Source organism: Xiphias gladius, chromosome 11, assembly GCF_016859285.1.
Source record: "Xiphias gladius isolate SHS-SW01 ecotype Sanya breed wild chromosome 11, ASM1685928v1, whole genome shotgun sequence".
NCBI lineage: Eukaryota > Metazoa > Chordata > Actinopteri > Istiophoriformes > Xiphiidae > Xiphias > Xiphias gladius.
The window spans coordinates 20,207,917-20,228,057 of NC_053410.1; the positions used below are offsets into that span (position 1 = coordinate 20,207,917).

General features: G+C 39.4%; 1 protein-coding gene across 1 annotated transcript in view; it reads right to left on the reverse strand.

Moving 5' to 3' along the window:
• wdr11 (WD repeat domain 11) overlaps window positions 1–20,141 on the reverse strand; it is a 63,292-nt gene that overhangs the window by 12,754 nt on the left and 30,397 nt on the right. Inside the window, exons 11-20 of the mRNA XM_040139037.1 lie at window positions 16,120–16,204; window positions 12,743–12,849; window positions 9,709–9,784; window positions 7,009–7,117; window positions 5,869–5,990; window positions 4,724–4,871; window positions 2,421–2,527; window positions 1,985–2,099; window positions 504–675; window positions 194–302 (exon numbers count right to left, since the gene is read on the reverse strand). Coding sequence (XP_039994971.1) covers window positions 194–302; window positions 504–675; window positions 1,985–2,099; window positions 2,421–2,527; window positions 4,724–4,871; window positions 5,869–5,990; window positions 7,009–7,117; window positions 9,709–9,784; window positions 12,743–12,849; window positions 16,120–16,204 — 1,150 coding nt within the window. The remainder of the gene's footprint in view (window positions 1–193; window positions 303–503; window positions 676–1,984; window positions 2,100–2,420; window positions 2,528–4,723; window positions 4,872–5,868; window positions 5,991–7,008; window positions 7,118–9,708; window positions 9,785–12,742; window positions 12,850–16,119; window positions 16,205–20,141) is intronic.

A 20,141-nucleotide genomic window follows, 5' to 3' on the forward strand; every position in this document is an offset into this window, starting at 1 on the left:
GTGTTCGTGAGTTTCTCCCAGGTGCTTTTGGGTTCTTCCCACAGTCCAAATGCAAGTCAGGTGAAGTTGAAACTTAAAATTGACCACAGGAGTGAATACAGTGTAAGTGTAAATGTGCTTGTTAGCCCTACTCAGGAAATCACAAATAGGATGATATTATAGAGGAGACCATTTACTCAGAGGTGAAACTTACACTTGAGTGATGTCCATGGTGAACGTTCCTGACCAGGGCTGCAGTACAATGAACGCCTTGAGGGTCAGAGCAGCTCGGGGCACCAGCAGGTAAGGACACCACACTGGATCTGGACAAGTTCCACCCACAGACAGAATGTTAGAATTTAGCTGTTAATAACAAGTAGTGTTACATTATGTGAATAATGCAATTTAAAGAGCATCTAATTTCTTTTGCTTTAGGAAACTAATAGGCCTAGCTCCCATTTCTCACTCCTAAAACCTCTGCATTCAATTTTCATGGCGCAATTGTCCCTCAATCCCTTGCTCACCAGTCAGGTCCTGTTCATCCATGCGGTAGCTGGCAGATTTCATGGCCATCTCCAGCACTCGGATACAACCATCGTCAGAAGCCAGCACAACCTTGTCTGATGTGCACCAGTCAATGTCTAGGATGCGGTAGTTGACGTTGCGACCAATCCGCATGCTGCTGACCATTTGGACCTGCAAAAGAGAAGGCCCAAGGTAGTTCAACTCAAACTGTCATCAAACTGTAACCTTTTATAGCATCTGTGATGAGTCTAGGGAGATGGCGGGAAATGAGCCATTATTCAGCAAAAATCAAAGGGAGAAAGACTCAAGATTCAATAAAAGCCTGTTGGATTAAAAACTGAGAAGGCCAATGGGGGTGCTAATGCAAACTAATTTACATTGAGTATAGCAGGATAAACAATGGAAGACTCAGAGGACAAACTGCCTTTTCACAAGGTGTTCTCCAAAATCTCTCTCTCCGGCTTTCTATGCAGCTGTATGAGAGTCAGCGCAACCCAGCTGTCAGCAGAGCACTGAAGCATTTCGGAAAAATCTCTCCTGCACTTCCTCCCTCCCCACATTCTCTCCTGCTCTTCCCTCTCTCTCCCACTCTATAGCTGCTGCTCATTTCCCTCTGCAGCTTGATCCATCTGTTGTCTGGCTTTTACGACTGGGGACTGAAAACCGCGTCTTATCTCGGCTCCCCTCAAGAAAGCACATCCCTCCATCCAGACAATAGTGCTCCATTGGGACCATCCCCCTCCATCCCTCCACCCCATGCTGCTTAATACACCAGAGAATCTTTCTGTGCCCACATTCATCTGCTCTTCAATTTTTAACACTCATGGCTGCTGGGTAAGCTAACAAATATTGTGGCGTGGATACAGATAACAGAAAAACTTTTAAAAAACTAAATAAGATTAGATGAATTGATGACCTGGAGCACAAGGATTCTTAGATGAGGTGTAATGAGAACTGTGCAGAGAGAGGACTTTGTGGATGGCTTTGGTAAGAAAAGTTAAAGAGTGAGCGAAGATACATGCCGCTCACAGAAAACAGGATCATCTATCCTGCTATGGTTTAGCTTATATACTGTATGTCAGCAGAAAGCTTTGAAGACTTGTGTATGTGTACTTATACGGCACAACATAATGATTCTTTGACACAAGAAGATAATTAATACTATTACTAAAGCATTAGCTTGAGAGTGGACATTAGTTAAATATACCCACCACAATATTGTAGTGCTTCAGTGATCACAGTGCTACAGAAACACATTAATTTTGCCACAGTAAATCTGTGAAATTGTAAACCACTGCTATGAACCCGCTGATGATTGCAGCTCCTTTCCTTTACTTGAGTTCTGCAGTGCGGTAAGGTGATGTGTATGCTGGGAATTTATAAAGTGTTACACCAAAGCAACCAATGAATCAACTTCAAAATTTCTGTCACAATGATACGTCGCCGGCAATCAGCAAGAGCCTGGTGTGAGAAGCCTCACCTCTTTGGTGTCCCAGACCTCTGCTCCATCCGTGTACATGACCAGCAGCTTTTGGTTGCCTTTCCCTGGTGCAAAGCGAATTTTCTTCACCCAACCACGATGTGTCGGTATTCCCCTGAAAACATCGACAGCATTGGTCATTTTGGAATAAACCCATTCCTTAAAAATTACACAACTTAAGACACTGCACACTTATTTTATATCAAAGCCATATCTGATGTATATGAAATTATATTTTTTGAGATTGCTAGCTTTCTGTATTTTTCCTACCTATTTTTTCTCTACCCTCCAGTTATTTGTTTCCATTCACTTGCTGAAGTTAAAAATTCACATGCATAGATTGATAATCAAACAATTGAAATTCTGGTTGCACGTACTTAATCATTATACAGTAATCCGTCATAAATTTCATAAAATCTTAGAGTTTAGTTGTCACCTGGACAAACGAGCTTTGAGGTCCCAGAAGTTGAGATTGCCATCCACGTCTCCGAGCACCAGGGTGTCACCTTTCCAGGCAATGCAAGCAATACTGCCCATACTACCCTGCAACACAGGAAGAGGAGAGATATTTACTGAGAAAAGTTGTTAATGGACAAAGAAGGAAGGCGAGCTGTACATCTGTCCTCTGCTCAAAGATTCCTAATCAAGTCAAGTATCTAAAAACTGCAACTGAAATTAACCTAAATTTTCATTTGACAGTTTTTAGATGATGTCTTACTGTATACGAGCCTCACTAGTGAGTTGCTGTAGTTGAATCCTTGAAGTACTGAGATAACTTGTGTGAATCTTTCTGGAGTCCATGATCATCCTATCATCCCATAATAATTAGAGGATATAAAAATCAAGAAAAACTATGTCATGATGTTCACAAGCCATGTGTTTAATGCAGCCAATCACTGGGTAGTTAAAAAAGTGCAATCCCAACATCATAAAAAACACCTTTATCCCTCTACTATAAAACACCATGCTCCCTAGCGTTTAATGTTTGAGTGTGAATGAAAACAGAAAAATACATTAAAATATCTGTGGCAGCCGACTGGTAAACAAGCACGACATCTGAGTTCAAGTAAGGCAGATGTGAAGACATTATGTGTCAGCTCATCTTCAGTGTGCGCGTATTGGATGATAGAACCAAACTTTTTAGGAGATATTCTGTCAGTTTCCTGACAGAGATATGAAGATCCTCTATCATCCTGAAACGACTGTAAAACCTTTGCGGTATGCAAATCTTTGAGAAATGAATCTGCAGCCGTCACAAAGATAAGGCTTTAAACTCCCCAGGTAAACCTCTAGCGTGAGTCTATGTGGTGTGAATACATGCAGACAGTGAGGACAAAACACAGACTGCCTTACAATCCTATCCACTGCTTAGAAATGGACTTGAGAAATGGATATAGTATAGTGGCTTTCCTTTAGAATACTGTACGGAACAACGTGCATTTTGCCATCTCAAACAAAAAAATAAATAGAAGTAAGATAAATGTTAGTGAAAAGGTATGAAATTGTGCTGTTTTTATCTACTTAAGATGTGGGCAATCTACCACAAACAACAGAAGGTGCTACCTACTCTATAGCATGACTCATCTCAACACAATTACAAGTGACGATGACATAATGAGTCCGAGGAAGTTCCTGAAGCCGAAATCTTCCAAAAGACTTACCAAACAATAGCTTTAATTTGATGGTACTCTGGGAAAAATGGGATGCTTGGGCAACTAAACACCTTTCTTTAATTTGCAATCAAATGGTTCTTTGTTAGTGGCGACACATTGACTTGTAAAATAATGAAAACATCCTGCTGCTATGGTATTACCACTGCAACGTGTAGTCATCTGGGTGAAAAGAAAACCTGTCCTCAGTAATTTCTTACTTCTCTTTTCCAGCCTGGCCATTTTGATGTCAAAGCAAATAAATTGCTGGGTTACTGTTAGATGCTCTACAGGTAAATACAGAAACAGTCTCTCTTTCCCTGAGCCTGAGTCGCTTTTGAACTAGTACAGAAAACACTTGCAAAACACTGTTGGGAACAAACTGATGACACACTGATGACACACTCAAAATCACACACCTTCAGTTGGCTGATTGTTCTCTTGAAAAAAAAAAAAAAAAAAAAAGGTAATCTGACAAAAACAATAAAGCTGTAGAATTTAGCTGAAAACCCTTCACCTTGATTCCATGCAGTTTATTAAAGAGTGTGGCACATTAAGTTGGCCACTTTTTGTTATGGAGCCAACATCTATATCATCTCCCACACAAGCCTGTGAAAAAAAGATGTAACCTTTAAACATAAGACGGACAATACCAGAAAGATGCAAGAACAAAAACAGAACAAAAGAGGAAAAAAGGGACTTATCAGTCAAAGAAAGTGATAGATGTGGTGTGGTGTGTAAAGGAGAAATGCAGAATAAATGACAGCGTAAGTTAAAATAATAATACTGAGAAAGTATTGATAAATAGATTTGACAGATAAGAGAGTGATAAATACATTTATAGAGAGAGGAGAGGAAAAAATCTGAGGTAAAAGTCACAGGAGACACAGTGATGTCCACAGAAAGTAAACAGGAAAAACAAAAGACAGATTTTGATCTTGTGTGCGGAAAGGATTACCAAATATTAAACTGAATTGAGACAGAGAGATATGAAGCAGGCAGGAATAGTTTTGTGCAAGGATCAGTATGGATGACCTTGAGGTGGTTCAGGAGAATATAAAGTAAAAAGAGACACAGTCTCTGGACTCACATCAGGGGGAATTCGTGCACCGTCTTTGACTGTGTTGCCCTCTACGGTGATGTGGTAGACTTGCCCATCTGTGTCAGTGAATACAAAATGCTCCCTGGCTGAGATGGCCTGGCTGGTCTCTGACTTGCTCTCTGCATCCTGCAGGAGACTGAGGCGGAGAAATCACACAAACATAAAATTCTCTCAGATAAGCACAACATGTCAGGTTTTTTCGCACACTTTCCAGTGTGAAATATTTTGGCTGGACATCTTGGTATTATGCTGCTGACAGTGGCATTACCACTCCCATCTATGCCAGTGATTCCCAACCAGGGATAGTTGTGCCCCACGGGGGATTTCTGCAGTTGTGAAGTGGTACATGGAAAGACTATGGAGAAGCCCAGTTAAAATTGAAACAATAGAAATTATGATTTCATTCAAACAATATATCCACATACCAAGTCAGTTGTAACACTTGAACTCTGTGTTGTGATTGAGAGTTTGTGAAAACTAGTTAACATGTGACCAGAGAGGTTGAAAGAGATAGCTAAAATAGCTGACAGTAAGGGATAAATGGTAGAAGACATGCGGCTTCTGCCACTCCAAATGGTAACCCAATAGTATAAATGTAAACTTGACCAAACTCACCTACACACTGACAGTTCACAGTATGAAAGTACTATCGCTTCAATATCCACTTGTGTATAATAAAAAAACATAAAACATCTAGATTAAATGAAAATAAACATGTTTGGAACAAGACAGGTGGTGTTGAAGAAGTACTCGAGTTAGGGCTAAGTCAGAGCAGGAAAAACAAAACAAAACAAAAAAAACAACAACGAAAAACAAAAAAAAGTTCTGGTGGTGCAATAATAAGGTTATTATTATTACTATTATTATCATTATTATTACCAATATTAATATTATTATTATTTAGAAGGGAATTGCTATTTACTAACAGTGTCTTTTTTTTATTTGATTTCAGTTGTTGACATAGTAGCAGGTCTATGTAGTGAAATAGGCTTAAAATAGTATATTGTTTTCCTAAAGTTCACAGGACTGATATCGGTCTTTTGAAAAATGACAGACTAGCACATCAGATATGATATGATTTTTACACTGACCACAAATCCAAGAACAAAACTCATTAGCTTTATGGTGCTGACCTGATGACTGAGGATTCAACACTACTCTGCTCGGCATCTGACACCGTCTGCCGAGCCATGGCCTCCCTCGCTGCCATTTGCTTCTTCTTTAGACTCTTCAGGTTGTGGGACGGGGACCACTCCTGTTTACAGACGCACACGCACGCACGCACACACGGTAGTTGCAGTGATGAACCCAGACAAAGACAAAGAAACATACACATTTGCTGACATGACAGCAAACCGTTACAATGCAAAAAGCAGGGAGAGAGGTGGGAGGATAACAAAGTGATTTGCACATACAGTAGATGCTTGCATAAATGAAACTAAGGCCAGTGTTATACCTTCCACATTAGGGAGTACGCAAGGGTCTGCTAGGGTCCGACTGATGTTAATTTCATCATCAGAGGGTGTACGCAAGGTCCTGTGCAGACATCCGTGTACCCACCAATTTGCCGTGACGCCACTACGCTACAAAGGAAGCAACTGCGCATGGTCTGCACCAAGCACACTACACAGAAGAATAATAAGAACTACGCGTCCACGGTGTCCGCAGCTGTCAGTGTGCGCGTCCATGAAAGGAGTATAACTGAGGTGTATGGCATGCAGGAGAGCTGTTTTCCCCAGCCTTTCTGTCTAACTACTGGAGCACTGTGGCGGTCGTCTGGTGAACTCAAGGTTGTAATCAATATGGAAATGAGACAGCCGTATGTGGCTGGGGTAGGCTGGTATGTATTATTAAGGTTACTGGCATTTTTATTTGCACTGTGGAGGATTTTACAGCCCCACTGTAAAGTTTTCCCAGCATAATTCTCTTTTTATGAGCATTTCTCTGGCCTAATGAAGCCACTGTTCTCTGCTGAGCTTAGGGAAATTTGCCAGACTAATCTTTCAAATGGTCCAAACAAACACAAGAAGGGGTAGGGGACAAAAACTATAGGATATTATTACCAAAGGGAGGAGTAAACCACACTGACATCATGTTTTATTAAAGTAAATATGTTAACTGGAGTTGTTCAGCTGTGAATTTACGTGAGCATACCTGAACATCCTCTGGAAAATGTTGTTTCTGTTATATCTCAATTTCTACAGTGTACAGTACCTCAGAATTAAGGACTGGTAAAGGACAAGATTTTTATTAGTATGCAGATTTATCAGTACCAGTGCAGTAACAGTAGGGAAGTTCTTAGCCATCTCCCGGAGGAGTGTCCCCGTCCTGATGTCCCATAGCTCCAGGGGTTTGTCTCTGAACACCACCACCAGGTACTGTCTGAGGATGGACATCACAAACACACACAATCAATCTCAAAACATAAACTGCCCACTACCACACTATCAGGTTTCTTGTGGTTGTCTCAAAAACTGGTTGCCATGTGGCTTGAACGTCTAAACATTAGATTCTGAGTCTGCGACCTAGTCAGCAACGTGTCAGATTACATTCAGCACCAACAGTGACAGAAGGATTTCATGTTTATCTGCTCATGTGTCAGTTTTTTTTTTTCAAGTTAATTGTGTTCATATAGTACAATAAGGTTTTTGAGGAATGATTTCCCCTTTTCACAAGAACCTTGATGCAACAAGGATGAGGTTTTGCAACTACCTTTGCTTTGTGTTTAACTATCTCTTCCATATTGTAAAATGCCTTAGGTGCACCGATGTCTACACTGAGAAATAAAAGAGCAGCACGAACAGGCATTTTCTTGCACATTTGAATCACATACTCAGACTTGCGACCTGATGTTAGTTTGTCTGAATCCCCCTATTAACCTGCAGGGCTCCAGACTAACTTTTTACATTGGTTACAATTGTTACTTTTTCATTTAGGTGCACCAAAACATAATTTCGGTGCACCAAAAATGTTTTTACCGTGACTTTTATCAAACTGCATCATTTTATTAATTTTATTATCCTTAATTTTATTATGCTTCACAAATACATCCCTTTTAAGCAGCATACATTGTGCCAATTCTTTTGAGGCCTCGTAATTAGGGTTGGGGTTAGATAGTATATAATTTCATTATTGAATCAACATGCAATGCATAGTATCTGAGCCATGGAAATTGGACAAGCCAGTCCTTGCGAAAGGCATATATTTTGGCCTTTTTATATGTCTTGGCTCTGCCTCAGAATCAAATGAGGCAATCTCTGATGAAGGTTTGGGTCAGGATTAGGCACCTTGGGACAGGAGAGACAGGTGGTGGAGCGGTTACCTCTGCTGATGATGTCAGGTCTAGGACAAGTGTAACGGGCACTACAGCATTTTTCTTGATAAAAAAAACAATCAATACTTCTTTTCATTTTGAATTACCAGTAGGTTTTAAGGTTGTGAAGCCACTCGAGGAGGCACACATACACACACAGAGACAGACATGCTAAATGTCAGGCCCAGCGGTGCAACCAATGAAAATGTTAAGTCGCAGTTGACAGATTTTTGGTCACACTGTGGAGCCATTACCTGGGAAAAAAAGATTTGGCCCAAAATCTGGCCAAGTCACAGCCCCCCCCTTACAAAACTACCATACAGTTGCTGAAGAGTAAATGCCTAACCTTCAGCTGCAGTAGAGGAACAACCCATTATTTGACAGTGCAAAAACACTGCAGCACTAGAAAGCAACTCGATGAACTGCAGTGTATAAAAGCACGTTACCCTCTAGCTTCCTTTAACTAAACCCCTCCAGCATCTGTTATTATAAGATTGTGATCTGTGGCAACTTGCCTGGTTAAAATTAAAATAGATAATATAGATGAAAAAATAGATGATGCACTGTCCAGTATTTTACTTTTTACCATTATATTATTTTTTATATTTATATATATATATATATATATACATATACATATATATATATATATACACACATATATATATATATATACACATATATATATATATATATATATATATATATATATATATATATATATATATATATATTTTTTTTTTTTTTAAACCTCGTTTTACCTTGTGATGTGGCGCTTAGAGTTTAGCAACTCAGTTGCACATCATACATTTTACTGTTTCACTTAACAAGACTACTTAGCTAAGCAGCACATCATTTATCTGCATTTCTGACGCAGCTTGTATGCGATATCATATGTAATATTTTCATGGCCATGATTTGTGTACTGACCCTGTAATTCATTGCCTCCAGAACAGCGTTCTCTTTTCTATATGGAGGGGGGAGAACTTTCAGCTATTAGCAATAGAGCAAAAGTGCAAGTGCCGGTTGTCACCTAATGTAAGCAGACTAATCAGAGGTGTCACTTTCCAGTGTAATACATTATCCCTTTAATCATATTCTCAGTGTAAACAAAAGGCTAGGACAGGATATGTCAAACACATATACAGCAACTGAGTATACAAAAGACAGCAGCTATCTGATAACCTTTGGTAAATTTTCATTTCTCAAAAAATGTGTGATGACTGTAGATGCATACTCTCATATATCAGAGTCCCCTTAAAAGATGCATAAATGCACAACACTTGAATAAAAAATTAGGATCGGACACACTGCACAGCAAGAATAAAAGAGGGTTTTTGGGGACCATAATAAACAAACAACCAATTAATGGTGGAGCTGTGCTTTTCAGGTCTTTTAAAAGATTTCCATTAGATTTCCACCCTGCCTATAACAATATTTAAAAAAAAGACAAAAATTAAAGCAAGAGTTCTCCAACCTTAAAAAAATGAAAAATTTAATTTTCAGAGAGAGACACAGGTGAGAAGGCCCAAGGCAGGTAAGGTGAGAGGCTCTGTGTGGGTTTGTGTTAAAGTGTGTGTGTCTCAGATAAAAGCATCAGAGATTGTGTGATGTTGTTGGTATTTGTTTTTTTTGGTGGTGGGGAGATCAGGCAACTCACTTGAGGTGAGACACTTTAATCATCTCAATGGGTGGCTCATCGTTTCCTCGCTCACCTCTGAATGCAAAGCATCTGCCTGGAGAACACAACAGATGTAGAGAGAGAAGAAAAAGAGGGAGAGGAGATGATGATGGAAGGCAGAAGACGGTATCTTTCCTTACCACTGTGAAAAGATCGTTTCATCTCATTTCAGTTTAGTTCTTGGGCGTCCTGGTTTCACCTCTTTTGCCGGAGCGGGGATAGCATACTGCCATCAACTTATTCTCACCACCTACTCTAATCCCTGCCTTTCATTCGCAACTTTCCACCCACCAAAGCACACATTATGCAGAGCGTCAAGGTGCCCCTTTAAACAAAACAAGAATGCCCTTCAGGTGTGTCGTATCGTGTATGCTTATGGAAGTGAGGAGGACACTTAAGAAGGTGGCCTGTTTAAAATGTACAAGTAACGGAGCAGCCTGTGGTGTTTTCTGGGGGAGGGGGGGGTCGACCTCCAGCAGTTGTGTTGAGACAGCAGGGGGTGTACCCGAGGGGCATAAAATAGCTAAGCATATGGCGTAGGGAAAACTTTGGAGACCTGTGGCTCACTACAGGCTGATGCAGCCCTCTTCTCCATCTCCTCGTGTTTCCACAGCCATACACAGTGGGAGGGCTCATATGTCCTGATTACAAAGTGTCAATGATGGTAGGAAACTTTTTAGATGATCAGCCTACAGGCTCTAATCACATGTCAAATGTGCATTCACAAAAATACATGCAAAAACACGCAAAAACACGCACACACACACACACACCACACACACACACACACACACACACACACACACACACACACACACACACACACACACACACACACACACACACACACACACGTCTTAAGGTCTTGAATACAGTTCATGGTGCAGCAAATATAGCAATAAAGACACAGTTGCTTCAAGTGAAGCGAAGAAGGTTTGCTTTTTCACCAACATGGCAAAGTCAGAACTTCATGCTCTTCACTTACTTCGGATGATTAATGGAAAGATAGCTCAGATTGTTGAGCTGATGACACCAGCTATGATTATGCATTTATAAATAACGGGTAATTATCTTCTGTACACATAATACATATTTATACTATACGTGAGGCTATACAAACTGAGTTTACTACCATGTCTGAACACTAGCTTCCCACAGTTATTGCAGCACACAAAAAATCCTTTCATAGATAGAACAGCTGCTATCACTGCTGCAAAAACCAGGCATCACAACAATTGAGTAAGGCAAGCGAGGAAGATGATTTTCTAAGTCTGTGTCTCAAATCTTATTAGAAAATGCTCAAGTTGCAGAGGTGAAGTGTCAGCCATAGTGGAATAGTCTTACAGCTGAAGTACAAAATCTTTAGTGCAAAACTTACTTTTGTGGTGTTTTATTTCAGAACTTCAGTATGCAAAAATATGCTTGCTTTCCCTGAATAAATAAGACAAACGAGTACAAGCTTAAGCAACAGAAACAAAAGTGTGCAAATTTGCATGCAGTCTTACTGAATCTGGTCCAGGATGTCAAAATGGAGTAGTAATTTAAATTTTAATATAAATTTGGAAATAACTAACATCTTTAACTCAAATAAGTAGGTTGAAAAAACATACTTGGCAACTGATTCCTTCTGTAAAACCCCTCAGCATTACATGCTTGTTAAATCACAATGTTTAATTTCTTCGTGGAATACAAGTTCTGTAAATAAGACATCTTGAGGGCTGCTTAAAGGCATATTTTTTCAGGTTTGTTGGAGTTTTGCGAGCTGTTTCAATCTGCTCTTCTTGTCATCTCGGTACTAGGCTAAAAACGACCCAGACCTATTGCATCTCTGTACTGAACACACACGGATTAAATTAATATTTATCTCTTCATCTAACTCTTGGTAAGACAGCAAAAAAGTGTATTTCTCAAAAATGTTGTGACCCAAGCAGCACACAGACAAGCCATGACATTTAAATCAACACAGCTTATCTGCACCACCAGCAGCAACGTGTGTAGTCAAGGACACCTTTGAGGATCTCAGTCACTTGAACTCTTTTGAACTTGCAAGGAAAAACAATTAAGTATATGTGTGTTGGAAAGTGTGTGGGTCTGTAACTAAAGCTATTGCCATGGACTGTTAACTTGGACGATTCTGTTGCTTATGAGAGTCATTAAAGAAGTGACTTACCATCGCCGTTGTCCTGAATGAACTGGGGATAAAGGCTCTGTGACCGAATCATTACAGTGACCACATTTTTTACTGTGCCCATGCAAATTTCTCAAGTCAAACACATTAAGGTTGAAATTTGGGAAGTGGATACAGATGACAAAAACAAGAATGATGTGTAAAAATGATAAAAGTGCTCATCAATTTTTTTCATATCCACAATGACAAATATGTGAATTCTCATTTACATAAACTAAAAAAAAAAAAATGTTTTTTCCACTGAAAACTTCAACCATCTCTTCTTGATCACATTCAAGTTACTTTCCAACTTGGCTCTCTGTTTGGCACAGAAAATGTCACACTGTATCTTTCAAACCCCCAGAGAAGGTAGAAACTGCTGGTGCAGTAATTCTATAGACCCATCAATGGGCTCAAGTTGGTCTGAAGGAACTCATGATAGGATATAATTTTCAGAGCTAGGCATCATTTGGTGGTACCCTGTTTATTTTGGACCTTAATTTGGAAGTGTGTGTAAGTATCCCCCGGGGGAGAACAAGAAGAATCTCTTAAAGAGCCACATAGACAAATAAAGACAGATAAAAAGAGAAATTCGGAGAATGAGAGAGATTGTGTCTATTTTCTTTGTTCTTGGAGGTGGAGGAACCCTGAGCAAAACAGAAAAATCAAGAACAAAGGCCAATATAAAGGTGCTGGTTGGTACCCTCAGGTATAGGTGATAAAATGTGTGTGAGCACGCGAACATGCGTGTGTGGATGTGGGTGTGTGGATGTGTGGGTGTGGGTGTGTGGATGTGCGTGTGTGTGTGTGTGTGTGTGTGTGTGTGCATGTGTGTCTGTCTCTTACCAGTAGGCAGGTCGACATGCTGCAGCTCATTTCGCACCAGGCACATGTTGTTGGGGGCAGAAGTGGCAAAAGATAGGAAACTGGTAAGACTCACCCATTCAATCCCCCTGCGGAATAAGCACACACAGAGGTTTCAGTTAAATTAATAATATCGCTATCTAATACTTGAATTGTAGCTGTCAAATATTCCTCCACTACATTCTAGCAAGGTAAATGGTACACCTAAAAAGTTCTGTGTAAAAATTGCATAGCAAATCAAGCCAGCAAGTGCGAGATATGAATATTTTTGAGAAGTGGGCACAGCTCAGGGAGAACAACTCCACTTTAATGAGATGGTAAACAGCCACATGATTAATTAGTTGATTTCCCCACTAAATGTAAATGAGATGCTAAGTAGCCAGGCCTTCTTTGGTATGACTGTCCTCGGGCAGGGGCTGCCGGGCTCATTTCCATAATCACCTCTGCTTTTCCCACCACACAAAACACACAGCTTTGAACTTAACATTGTATGTCACAGCACTGGAAACAACGGCAGTGATCTTCATGTGTCTGAACAGGAAGAAAGAAAATTGAATGGACGTGTTTTCAAGAGAAAGCCCTGATCTGACGCACTACTTTGATATGAATGTCTGGTTGAGTGGGTTTATGTACAACTGTATTATTCATTTATTTCAAACTTTTGTCCTTTTTGTGCCCTACTTTTGGAGATTGGATATTTAAAAACATGAGGGGTTGAAATACACGAACGCAGTGTGCAACACCAGGCAGCTAATCAGTGTATAAGTGCTTGCATGTGTTAATTATTACTTGCCATGTGTGAGCACATGGTACAGCAGCAGTGAGTGAGTGAGAGATGACATGCAGATGAGGGAACAGCTATGAGTGTCATGACCGTAGAGCAAATTCACAATGACACCAGAAATCAGACTGAGAAATCCACTGCCTAATCACCCACTTTAATCCACAGATACACACACACACACATATATGCACAGGCAGAGGTAGCCACAGAAATTTAAAGTAACTTATGCTTGTGTTGCATAGCTTTTTAAAGTTGAAGTTTTGCATTTGTGGATATCAACTTCTCTCATTAAAGAAAGCCTGGCTCTGCCTGATCGAGTGGTGTTTGCTCCCAATCAATCTCTTGAAAACATTAATTGATTCAATTGTGTGCTTAATTAATCCTGGTGAAATAGTTTTGCTGCTCATTAGAGAATAGTAGCTAATGAAGCGCACCCTGCTTGTTGTCGATGTTTGGCTGTTGCATTGTGGGGTGCAGCGTTCAGTTCTGACTTTATCCCTTTTCAGTGTGACCCACCTCACGCACCATAATTAACCAGGGCAATGAGCAGAAACACAGCAGGACAAAGGAGTTTAATGTATAACAAAACTGCACCGAAACAAAGCTAGATTTAAGTCAAGCACATCGCAACAATATATCTTTAGTGGACCCCTGTGGTCCTAATTAAAATAAATAGCCTAAACACTTCATTGATATTAATTTTGTATGCTAAACTAGCTTTTAAACAATGTTAAAATATTGAATGGCATTAAAAAAAAATAAAAAATACATATGCAACTTGATATGTGATTGATTGTTGAGGCCATTAAGTGTTATGAGTAATGTGCAACCAATTGCAAAGTTCTGAATGCTGAATTAATCGAGTTTATTTGGGTTTTTAAGATGACAAAAACCCAATAAATCAACTAGCAGCTTTTTAATAACTTTTTCTGAGCACACATATAGATATACGGCACTACAGAAATTGTACTGTTTCTTCCCGCCTGGATTTCGAAACTATCCCTGTTGTAACACCTCCTTTTGTGATCCAGGAGAATAAAGATATTCTTCCCACAGTCACAATCACTTGCTAGCTGTCATCGAGGACAGCAAAGCAGAAACAAAACCTTAAAAATTTATCTCCAAATGAGCTGGGGTTGTTTACACAGGTCATGGCACCGATGCATTCATGATGCATTACAACGGGTATTAAGCAGAATATCTACAATTTATCTTTTAAATTTATGATCTTGAGTTTCCTATTTAAATAGCTCTTAAATGTGTTGGTGGTTTTGTCATTGATTCCTAGAAATGTCATCAACAAATGTTTAATATTTTTCTGCTACTCTTTTTTTTTTAGTTTTTACTTTCCTGGATCAAATGCTTGGTTATGAACAGAAGGAGGAAGCTTCCTAATATAGAGTACTGCTCTTTCCTGAATGCCCCGTTTGATGTGTGACTGACAGGTTCATTAATTAGCTAGTTAGACTTGAGGGAATGTGTTCAGAGGTTAAAGGAACATCACAGAAGAGCCTGCATATTTGGCTTAATTTCCACCATAAATAAATCGTGTAATTTTATTCCAAGTGACAATAGAAAATGGTATGTATATGCAGCATGCATTTCACGGAGAAAGCAACGGACCTTCCTTCCAGCAGACATTTAGAACTGTCATAGCAGAAGAGCACAGGTGTAACTAATATCATTAATGATGGCTGTGTTCTGCTTAGGTGCTCCAGTGAGCCAGCATGCATAATACTAGCCTGACATTAATGCTATTAGTAAAAACTGTGTTTGACAAGTCAAAATGTCTACTGTGAGAAAAGTTGATACGGTATAAGCTGGGTTTTGTAAACAAGATCTAGAAGTTCTGTTGTCCTTTTGTGGAGGTCAGTAACAAGTGGTTTCTTTCAAATTAATTGTGAAGTGGCAGTGATAGTATGCTTGTTACTTTTAACTGGACAAATAACACACCACACAAACTCATCATTCAGTTACTTTTTGGAATAAATTTACCTTGTCGAGGCATTGTAGTAAGCTCCTTAAGAATGTGAAGCGTTTTGAAAATATGCTCCGGCTTGATCACATAGTATACGGTGCTCTGATTTTTCTGTTACCGTCACCACTATACATCATGGGTCAACATTTAGCAACAAGAAGCATTTTTATTTGTGGCCTTGATTTCATTTGCATATAAAAGCAATGCTAGTAGTATCTTGGTGTTCTAAATCTAGATCATGTATACAATATGTTCTTGTATTATTATTCAAGTCGAGAGTACCATACTCAGCTGAAGCACTCTGAGGCAATATTCAGATAAAACCCCCATAAAGCAAGCCAGAGATTTATTTCCCGAAAGCTGACATAGCACTCTAATTATGTGAGTGCCAACTGCCTCCACAAACTCTAATGAGCCTGAAAACAATCAAAAGAAAATCAATCTGCCTCTGGGGTTCATCTAACATGTTATTTTACAGATATTTCACCTTAAGAGCAACATCAGTGCATACACTTCAGTGGTGGGAAGTGAACTGCTGACCCTAGAAATGTTCTGCATTGGTTTGCACATTTAACTACATAGAAACAAAAATCTTACCTGACTTCACAAGAGTGGACACTGAGTTCTTTGTGGAGAAGACCACTGGTCAGGTTATAGACCAGTACAGACCCATTACTGGTGCCTGAGAAGGAGAGAGAGAAAGCAGAGCACAAGGAATATTACATAGACTGACACAGAAAAACCAGAGGTCACAGGCCATATAGTTATGTTAGCAGCATGTAGCCTCCACCAGGATCAGAGAGATGGTGTGTCAGTATGACAACCCTGTGTGTTCCCTGTCACCGCAGCAGGTGTGGATCGAGGCAGCACATCAAACCCTATGTCACCTACTGCACAGCCTGAGAACATTGCACTGTTTCATCTGCTGCTGGAAAAATAGCACAAAAGCTTTATCCCTCCCTAAATTCCACCTGATTAAATACAGCTGGTGACATCTGACACTTTGATTAAGGACTCTGTGGATGTTTGACAAAGTGATGTTTTTTCCATATTTGTTCATACTGTACGGAGAAAAAAAAAAAAAAAAATCAAACCTACTCAAACCTAAACTACTTTTAAATTATTTTTGACGTGTACTTATCTGGGGAAAGTTTCCAACTATAAAAAGCAAAAATTAACTTAATCAATTTACAATTTTATTTTAGCATTTGCAGGGAAAGTAGATTTTGTTTTAGCGATTGGCCTGATACAAATTCACAGTCAAAACAAATTCACACTAAAAAGCTTGGGAGAAGCATCACAATGAATTTTTTTAATGATTTTATATTTGCTGGGGCTTTTAAACAAGTGAGTTCACATTTTAGATCCAGTACTCAAGGGTATAAGAGCCCATTTTTGAAGAATATGCAATAAAAGCCCTTATTTACACTTTCAGCATTGAACCATGGAAAGCTGCTATCCTATTTACTATATAGAAATTTCCCTTAAATGATTACAACAGCTTTTTATGGTTTTATAGAATGCCATAGGGTAGGTTTACATTAATGGGAAATACAAGTAGCTATAAAAAGCACAAAACAGCTGAGATTCTAACCCAAGCAAGGAAGCTGGAAGACATAGCAATTAAAATAATTACTCAGTTCAGGGGTGTGGTGAACAAAACTCTGCAGATGTTAAAGCAAATCAAATGTCCATATTTGCGATGTTTGGAAACGGTTTAACAATGTTTGGGGGTTTTCTTTTTATTTCTGCAACGAACACAGGCAGGCTCAGCAGCACATTCAGTTCTATAATTATCCTGAGTGTGATGCTACTGGGTTGATGTGCCCAGTCCTTTTGCAAAGGCCTGCTCAGTCTGCCCTGGGATACAGCATGATGACCACATGCTGACACAAGATCTGGAGGTGGTGATGGCAGTGCCACATGGGAATCTGTGTGTGTGTGTGTGTGCCTGTGTCTTCTCCTCCTGCTCCCTGTGTAGCTGATAGATTGCATGGGACTGTAGGATGTTTCAGCAGGAAGTCGGGCAAACAGAAAGTAGGTTTTTGGAGATAAACATACATACTCCTCCTAAGTTGCCTTGAAACGTTTGTTGTGAAGATGATCAAGAAGATGCTGCCCCTCCACTACCTTAAAGCTGAGGTGAGCTTTTCTGAAAAGATTTTTATTGAGTTTCTGGGACAGATATTTCAAATATTACAGCAAATAGAAAATGGCCTCTCTACACACAACACTGTAGGATGTAAGAATCCAAAGCTAAATTCAGGTCAGCCAGTCATCAAACAGAAAAAAAAGATCCCATTTTTGGTCTGAGTAGCATGGTGGATGCTGCTCAGTATTTGACAGTTGTTCAGTTGTTCCTCGATATTTTTTTCCAAGACAAATGCAAAACAGTGCTCTGGCACTTTGATGCTCATTCAGCTAGTGTTAAAGCACTTTTGCTGTTTTTATAACAAATGATGTTCTAATAACTTCTCTCTCTTACTCTTTCTTGCCAAAAGTTTGATTAGAAGATTGATACCACTCTCATATCTTGCTGTTAAATAGAATGCTAAAGCCAGGAGATGGTTAGCTTAGCTTAGGGTGAAGATTACACACAGGGAGAAGCAGCTAGTGTGGCTATGTCCTTAAGTCTAAAATCTCCCTAACTATAAAGCTCTCTAACAAATTATATCTTGTTTGTATAATACACGCCAAAACTGAAGTGTAAAAATTTCAAGTTGTCATTTTACGGGGGGTTGTAGACACAGTTACTCCTAGGTTTCTGCTGGTAGTAGGTAAAGTCACTAAAACAACAAGACTGAAGTACGTCACTTCTCCCGGCCAAGAAATTTAGTAGTGAACCTAGCAGGTGCTGGAAGGCGAGTTTTCTTACCTTTGGACAGAGCCAAGGCTATCTGTTTCCCCGTTTATGCTAAGCTAAGCTAACCAGCTGCTGACTTCATATTTACCATACAGACATGATAGTAGAAATCTTTCTCTAAACGATAGGAATCTTTCTGTTGCACCACTTGCTGCATTAAAATTCAATTTGATACAAATCCAAAAACTTATATGTTTCAAAACCAAGCACAGCAGATGACAGAGCTGGACCCAGCTGAATCCAACATAAAGATAAGTTTGAGGTGGCAGAAGATGATGGGTACCTTAATCTGGAGGCTTTGAGTAGATTCTTTTTTAGAACTGCAAACTTAATTGATATACCCGTTGACAGATCACTGGAGCTGAGAATGAGAATCAGTCCATCTGATAATTGTTTTTCTTTTTGAGGTGCATGCTTCAGTAGCTGCTTTCATATCAGTACACAACTGTTTATTTCAAACATTTTGCAATTGACAAATTTATTTTTTTGCTATGTTGATACTTTATTCTATTCCTAATGTTGTTTCATTTTGCAGATCGAAAAAATGCAGCAAAGAATAGCTATTAGTTAAGCACGAATAAATAAATTCAGCATGTCACCATGAGATTATTAGGAATGGATGTCGATTTGTCAGTATTTGTGTATATGTCACTGAAAAGAAAGGCTCTGGGTCTCATACCTACAGTATCTGTAATGAATCTGTTAGGTCTCGAGACCAGAAAGAGGTTTTTCTGGCTAGCTATAGATGATTGACAAATTAAAGGAAAAACCAACCTGAAGTGTCTTAGTAAGGTGTTGGACCAACACATCAGAATAGCTTCGATGCACCTTGCCATTGAGCCTACTTTGGAACTCTACTGGACGGATGAACACCATTCTTCCAAAAGATATTCCCTCATTTGGTGTTTTGATAATGGTGGTAGAGAGTGCTGTCTAACACGTCAGTCCAAAATCTCAAATAGCTGTTCAATTGGGTTGATCATTTCCATATTCATCGAAAATTGTGCCCTATGGATGGGTGCATTGTCATCCTGTTTTTCTTCACATTTTTCAGGTTTTTCCTTTAATTTGTCACCCTCTGTAGGTTGGCTGCAGAGAATCCCTGCCTCCTGTCTAACTTTAATGAAACTGTGGATGGCAATTTCAACCCCCAGCGCTTTCAAAGTATCAGCAGCAAGCTCATCTCTTGCTTTATTTGCACCTAGTGGAAGGTGTAAAAACTTGGTTTTCCCTTGGGTGTTGCATCACTGAGACTCAGCTCAGCTACACATTGGGTAGAACCATAATGCAGAATGGAACAGAGGCCAGGAAAGAGACTGAGCTGTAACTGTCAAAGACTCATCCATGGATCGCTCTGGATTTTCTGATTAGGTGTATTCTCTAGGTCTCTGTAAACAGGAGAGGTGACAAGTTGCCAACGCCTGCCAGAACACCTGTCACACTACCAACCTAAAACATCATTACACAGGAGGTGACAAATGCAATTGTAACACAGGAATTCCTTTAATCTATAAAGCATGACAGTTTGGCAAAGTACCAGATTTAAAGACTCCAATATGGCAATTTCTAATGTTATTGTAACTCTTACCTTATTGGGAGTATTTTTCCTACCTGTGCTAATTGAAATTGGTTACAAATTAAATGTATTAGCCTCAAGATACCATTTTAATTAAACTTACTTAAAATGGTATCTTGATTTAATTTAATTAACCTTTTGAATCACCTGGACATACCCTTCACTTTTAAGCAGAAGTTG